This window comes from Orbicella faveolata, unplaced genomic scaffold (genome assembly GCF_042242905.1).
Source record: "Orbicella faveolata isolate gen_17 unplaced genomic scaffold, um_ofav_v1 contig_34, whole genome shotgun sequence".
Lineage (NCBI taxonomy): Eukaryota > Metazoa > Cnidaria > Anthozoa > Scleractinia > Merulinidae > Orbicella > Orbicella faveolata.
Window position 1 is genome coordinate 1,573,035 of NW_028301563.1, and position 7,535 is coordinate 1,580,569.

General features: G+C 39.6%; 1 protein-coding gene across 1 annotated transcript; it reads left to right on the forward strand.

The window, feature by feature from the left end:
• On the forward strand, nucleotides 1-6,364 carry LOC110058785 (uncharacterized). Its single transcript, XM_089272092.1, has 4 exons — nucleotides 1-282; nucleotides 1,236-1,304; nucleotides 3,726-3,929; nucleotides 5,753-6,364. The coding sequence occupies exons 1-4, from the start codon at nucleotides 127-129 to the stop codon at nucleotides 5,954-5,956; spliced, it is 633 nt and encodes a 210-aa protein (XP_089128218.1). The 5' UTR covers nucleotides 1-126; the 3' UTR covers nucleotides 5,957-6,364.
• The last annotated feature ends 1,171 nt before the right edge of the window (nucleotides 6,365-7,535 follow it).

Sequence of the window (7,535 nt, forward strand, 5' to 3'; positions counted from 1 at the left end):
GGTGAAAACCAAGAATAGCTTTCCAACATAGTTTCGCCAAATCGCCAAGTTCTTGTTCATCATGCAAATTGTATCGTAGTAACTCAATGGTTCATCGCACATATCTACTGTTGAAACACTAACAACATGGCGGATAATTTAACGAAGACTATCACCAAGGCAAGAGCCCTTGCCGTCTGCCATGTTATTGTCGGGTTTCTACTCGTCTGTTTCGGTATAGCAGACCGTGTCTTGGGAAGTTATACTGGTATTTTATATCTGGGGATTTCGACCGGTATATGGGTGAGTAGAATTGGCGGTTCTTCGAATGTGGATTTTTGTTTTGTACTTAGGGCGCATAAATATATTTATAGACGTCATGTTAAAGAGAGATTTTACTTCCAATGTGGCTTTCGTTATTTAGAATATGGATCTATAACCATGGTTCGCGCCCCCCAAAAATACAGCGTTGAGGAGACTCGATGTAGTTAACTGCTATGGAGCGTAGGGTCGCTGATGCTTATTCTAATATTTTGAATTAAAAGAGTCTTTTGGTCTGTTTAAATATTGGTCAAGATGAGTCGGCCGTGACATAGCTGTCGGATAAACAGCACACTACTCTGCCTCCTGAGCGATATCCTGTGAACCTAAATAGCTTGCTGGGAAGCCGGGCAAAATCCTCAATATAGCGGCGATGAGATTGTCTATAACGCATTCTACCCGGGCAGTCATTTCGAACTTTGCATTCAGGCTGTAGTGCTCAAAATATGTGACTTAATTATGTTTCGCGATCGTGACTTGAGGGTTTTGCGTGACCTGTGAAGATCTTAAATTATTAACCGAACCATATTCGTGATTTCACCACTCTGTTCTACGTACGTGATTTTGAGAAGGGAGTTCTCCGGAAGACTTATTAAGACTGAAAACAAATTGCGAGGTTGTAACAAGATGTTTTGATATGAATGCTTTGCTGGACTGTTCTAGATATACATTTACTGTTTAAACGAATATAAGCCAAAGTTAGTTTGTCATAATGAACGTTGCTTAGAAGTTGGAGGCAAGAAACGAGCGAAAAAAGATCTTTCTGCCGTTTGGCTTGATGATAATGTAGCACGGGGCCTGTGCCCTAGTGAATCACCGCGCTTTCCGACTGTGAGCGTGTACGAGGCGTGTGTGCTTCGGTGTTTTGTTGTGTCCTGTATGCGAATAGCTTCCTTTCTTACACGTTATCATAACATGGTAGTGTTTAATTGCAGATGTTGATCACAGGTGGTCTGGGAATCCCTGGCACTCGCAAAGAGCCAAGTACCTTGCGCCATGCCTTTGTAAGTGGAAAATTGCTAGACGAAAATAAGTGGTACTTAGCTAGCTTTGTTATTGGTTACGTTTTGTATCTAGATTGGAAATAAGACTACTTTAAAGAGAAGAGATTTGGATCGAATGACGGGAGTGTAAAGGTTTGTGCCTCCTTTCTTCATAGTACAGGTAAAGACACCGAACACCGAACCGAGTTTTTAGACACGACTACATTAGCATTGCTATTATATTGTTATCTTTGTATAAATAAATGCTTCACATTACCTTAGCTTACCTGAGCTTTATCCTTATCCAGTACTTAAAAAGAGGGTGGGGAGCCCTTGAGCTCCCTACCAACCTTGATTGCGGATAAAGAACACCTAAAAATGACAGGCTCTGCGGAGGTAAATGAAAGTATCATTGTAAGGCAGGAAAATACCCTTGAAAGAAAGATAAGGTAGGGGGGGGGAGGGGGGGGGGGTGAGGGAATCCAGTGCCAGTCCCCAGCTCTCCATCGACACCGTGTTTCTGCACCGAGACCTTTTGTCCCGTGACTTCAGCCATCTAGATCACGTGACAACTAGCAGTTGTTGTCACTTGAGAAAGGCGACTTGAGTTGAACTTCTGAGCCATTCAAACGACAACGTCCGGACCCAGTTTTAACGAATTTTTTTCACTAACAAGTAGATTCCATGCTGCCGTGCTTTTGTTCAGTAAATGATCAGATGGCGACAAAATGTGGTAAGAAGAAAAAAGTGGCTCACGAGCTGTTAAGCGGGTGTGTCACTAATGTTTATACCTTATTTTGACGTCATCTGATACTAATTACTGACCAGACATACGACAATATGGAATATACTTGTCCTTTCTAGTAAAGAAACAAAAACTGTTAATGACGTCATCCATGCGTCTGTTCTCAAATTGATCATAAGTAAGAACCAGAGCAATAACGAACCTCAGGACGAACCTTTATCACTGTAGTTCTGTTGAAGGTGGCCAGAAGCCACCGAAAATTTAGAGCAGAAAAAACAGATTGGATGACGAAAACCGTCTAAAAATATCTCACCGATCGATACTATCCTAGGATTGACAACTATGCTCTTTTTATTAGTTTCTTTTCTTTTTTTTGATAAAAGTAATGTATTTTGGCTTAAATCAGTATTATTCGTAGAAATCGATGGAAATTCTAAGAAAATTCGACCTCTCTTTGAATACATTATTTCGCCATAAACATTCGGCGGAAACCAGGGCGGAAAAAGGCCGCCCTACATACAAGCGCCCTGGCGGAAACCATTCTTGGGGAGACTATGGTTATCTATTTTGAAACTCAGACATTGGAAATTTAATTACCTATTTTTTTTTTTTTTTTTTTGCTCAGAATATAAACAGGGCTTCACGAGTGTGGTTGCTGAGTTGAGTTGCTCGCTAACCTTAAGAAACCTAGTTCTAAAAAAAAAAGACCTTTAACAGTTGTTGCTGCTCTTTAACAACAATTAGTAACAATTCCTATAAATGTTTGCAATTTTTAAGAACCCGGTCAAAGTTCGCTCAAACTTGCTAATGTTGTCGTTCGCTTAAGATCGATTGTGTTATTATTTTAAATAAGATTTTAAGGGAAAGGACAAAACGTTTGAGTTTACAAAACGTGTTTCGTCAGAAACTTCTGTCATCCTCAGTTAATAGCTGGTTTTCACATGACGTCACTAAAATTCAAACTACAAAACTATTGATGTTCCTAAGATTTTACTTTAATGAGGTATAAGAGCAGCTGAAAACTAATATTCAAACAAATTTTCGCTCCGAATGGGTTCTTGGTTTTGTGATACACTGCGCTTGAATTTCTAAGCTTTTGCGTGACGCGGCATTTACATGACGGCCTAGAGAGCTGTCATGATGGTTAAAAAAGTGACTTATTTCTGGGATTCTGGCTATCTGAACAGCTCATATCTTAGAAAAAGTATTATTTTAATATTTTAGAGTTTCTCGAGGGATAAATTCACGCTTTTGTAGCAAAACTCAGTGACAGATGTTTCTGTTGGTTTCCGACCGCCAAGTTGGTGCCCATACGGATGGGCACCAGCATGGCGTCTCCATACAAATCTCTATAAATTTTGGTAAAAAATTTCTCCGCATATCTTGCATAAGAAAAATTGCTGTGACCAGAATCTTGGCGAAAGTCTTTGTATATTTACGTTCTTTCATTTCCCAGATTCTGGACTTAATCTATTGAACGGTTTTGATTTTGATTTTTATCTATTTTGAATGGCGTGACACTGAAAACCAGCAATACAAGTACAAAGCGATGAAAGCTGAATTTAGAATAAGTAGAAAATGCTAATTGTGATAAATAGTAACAACAGAATGAAGCAAAACGTGAAAGTGTGAGAATTAAAGAGATAGTTTTAGATAAACATCATTTAAGTTTTAATGTGTTCTTGGTTAATTCCTAGGCTGGTGTGTTCATGGGCTTCTCTATCACATCCTCTGTGGTTGGTTTTTTATTTGTCATCTGTTACATTGTTATTTCTTCCGTACACCTTATCAGAGTAATCGGATCTATTCTCGGCATCATCGAGTTTGTCATTGGTTTCTGGGCGGCTTCGTGCGTCTGTGTGATGAAACCTTGTACCTGTTGCTACACTCCAGCACAGCAGGTAAGGCACCCCAGAGTGATAAATCATACATATAAATCTTCAAATGTAAAATTTAATCAATCCGGCCAAGAGACTGTTTATTTGAATCTGTTTATATACTGGCATAATAAGAAATGAGGCAGGCGGACAGTTAACTCGCGGCGAATTCTCTCGCCCTAGTCTTTTCAACTTAAACCAACCAGGAAAATAAATTGCAGTCTTCAGGGATTATATTCCTCTGTCCCAGTTTTGTTTTCAGTGTACTTTCCTCACTGAAATATGCTTGTGATGCTGGACCTTCCGCAAGACACGTTAATTTCTAAGTAATAGTGATTCTTAAAGGATTGGTTTTAAAAACCTTTAAAATTTCTTCATTTTCTCAGGGGCGAAGCAGTAGCCCAAGGGCAGTAACGGTTGCCGTTAGATCAGGCAATTTAGCCCTGTTGGAAAGGGTCAATAAGTGGATAGGTTACTGGCGCTGCATATGTTCTCCCCTCCAGAGTAAAGAGGGAAGAGGGAAGAGGGAAGAGGGAAGAGGGAAGAGGGAAGAGGGAAGAGGGAGGAGTAACGAGTAACGAGTAACGAGTAACGAGTAACGAGTAACGAGTAACGAGTAACGAGGAACGAGGAACGAGGAACGAGGAACGAGGAACGAGGAACGAGGAACGAGGAACGAGGAACGAGTTAAGAAGTGAAGTAAACAAATGAAGGCTTTACCTAAATAATAAATCGTGCTTTTGAATAATAAAAGTGCTTTTGTGTCTACGCAGGAAAGAATCGAAACTAACTCATATTAATGAAAATATTTCTTCTGGGGCAATTTAAATCTCGCCTATCGTATCTTCATCGTCGCTTCCTTGAGTGGGTAGGGTTGCCGTCGCCTTGCAATTAGATTATTGACTGCGGATAGATAGATAATCTTTATTTAAACACGGTTAAAAATTCGTCAGCTAAAACTACCAATAACTAGTAATAAAAAAGTAATTAAATGAAACAAAAGCTACTTTCCACGAATGCCGTGCCTTATACATCTCTTTTGAGTAGGCGTTTAAACTGCCTCAGGGACTCTGCTTCCCTTAAGTCACAAGGAAGACTGTTCCAAAGAATGGCGCCACTATAGCTAAAGCTATTTTTATATGTAATAGTTTGTGCGCGGCAATGGAATATTCGGAAAGCTAGAAACGTCTGTTTCCCGGGGCGTTTTCTCCTAAGGATGATGTTCCAGGTTCGCAGCTGTCAAAATTTGTCAGTCGCTCGCTAACGAATCCCGCGTGCTAGGCAGGGTAAAAGGATATCTTGCAAATTCTTGACCCATTAAAGGTCGCGCGATAATACTCCAGGTGAAGATATGTTAAAATTCTAACATGACTTCCAGGCTTTGTCTGGTAGATCCCATAAGAGACGTGATGCAAAGTAAACAAGATTAAAGAAAGAAATTTTTAAACAGAGAACCTCGGTGCCATTGAAACTATGATAAATCAAAAGAGGGTTATGGTCTGTCCATTGGTCTTTTATGCAAACAACAAAACATTGAGGCTTTAATGAACCACCGTTAAGTGAATAAGTCGATATCAGTGGTATATTCCATCGGTTTTACGAAAAGCGGGGGTAAAAACAACTTGAGTGAACGTAATATGCTAATTTTGTAGGTGTCAAATTACAGATGTCTAATCACGAAAATGTTTCAAGTGATTGAACAGGTATCATTACAGGCCTAAATATAGTTGATTGCGTGTCAATTATATATGTGACAAAAAGGTGCACGGAGAACCAATTAGAATCGAGAACTTTCTCTGAGATACGGTTATTTTAAGTCTCCTAATGCTGGTTACGTCTTTATACAGGCCTCTAGTGGTGTTCCTGTGGCCATTCGAAGACTAGCTGGCGATGGCATCGATGCACTCCAAACTCTCACTCCAGGTGTACTGGAGAGCCAACCACAAATAGTTCTGCTTCCACCTCCTCCGTATGAAGTTGTTGCCTCTGCTTACCAGACTTTGCAGTTTGATATGCCTCCGTCCTATGAAGAGGCAGCACGCGGTGATTAGAAGTGTTTAGAGCGTCTATTTTCCCAGAGAGTCATAGCCCTGTTGCAACGAGAGCTGTTATAAGCTGCTGAAACTGAAGTTCCTAACGCCAACGAAGATCGAACTAAAATTCCCTTTACACAGTATAGGAAAGCCTCTTTGTATTACTTGACATTTACCTCGTAAACAACGATCTTGTTGCTCGGCAATACGTCAAAATAGAGACAACAAAAATATTTAATAATAGTTAAAAAAAATCACGTAGAAGCAAATAAATTGCGTTTCTTTTGTCTGTATTAAAAATTGTAAAGAAGACGTATTTTTCATGTTTCTCTTTCGTATTCGTGATACAAGATGAAAAGCAACTGAAATACATACATGATTCGTGAATTTATGAAAACACCATTGCTTATAAAGTAGCTAAAAGTATTCGTAATGTGTGAATTTGGTTAACATTCGTGCGTGAAATGGCATCACAACCCCACCAGTCAAGTAAAAAACGCTTTATTCAAGGCACTTTATATATTAGTACTTGTTAGCGATTGTTTATATGAATGTCGAAATATGATTCATATGAGAAAGCAGGAAGAGTGAGAGAAGCGCCTCCTTACATATAATTCTTTGGCAATGAGACTTTTCTCTGAGAGATTGTTTTGTCCAAGGTACCAACGGATACTGTGTTTTACTGCGGCTCTCTACTAATTTACTGTACGTGTTGTTGGTGTTGCTGTTTTCAGAAATAATCAGAGCTATGAAGGCTAAATTTGGAAATACCGGTTGACTATGAAAATAAGCGAAAAAACGGAATGACCTTTCGGTGTCATCTTGGCACCATTATTAAGTAAAGACTGCATTCTTCACTTGATAATGGTGCCGAGATGACACCCAAAAGTAGTTCCCTTTTTTCCCGTTTGTTCTCATAGTCAATCAGAGCTACAACAAATTTAGTTTAAAATTTAAGGTACATTATTTATAGTGCCAAGAGAGCATGAAGGGCAAGAGGTTTAATCCTCCACGTGGGTCTTATTCCCAGCAAGGTGAACCCTGTCCAATTATTTTTTAGATCACTCCCGGCTTCAGCAGTCCCAGGGGTGTCTAGAGGTGGCAAATATCCCAGAGAGCTTCACACGCATTTTCGTCCTTCACACAACGCTGATATTATATTGTTCGCGGCATGACTGGATGCCATATCTAAAAATAACTTAAGAGGTATTAGGGACGGACTATCAGAAAAGTGATGGGGTGCGACTTTTTCAGCTTGCAGGAATCTGTTTTTAGTGGGGGAGGGGGGAGGGGGGGGGGGGTGAGGAATTGGAGCGGGGAAATATTCTAATGCCGCAATCTTAATCTTGACACTCGCCACAATCTGAATGCCTGGATTATGCTTGAAATGCAAAGGAATATATATATATATATATATTTTAACTTTATTTTCACACAGTCGTTTTGCTTTCCTGTCAAAATTATACTCGGGGGAAGCATAACCAAGTATCAGACACATCCAAGTGCTGATGCCTAAAATGGGGTTGCATTGCTTTTTGTTGTAATGTTTAGGTAAATATAAATTTATTGATTCATTACCGTTGCAAAAAAAAAAAAA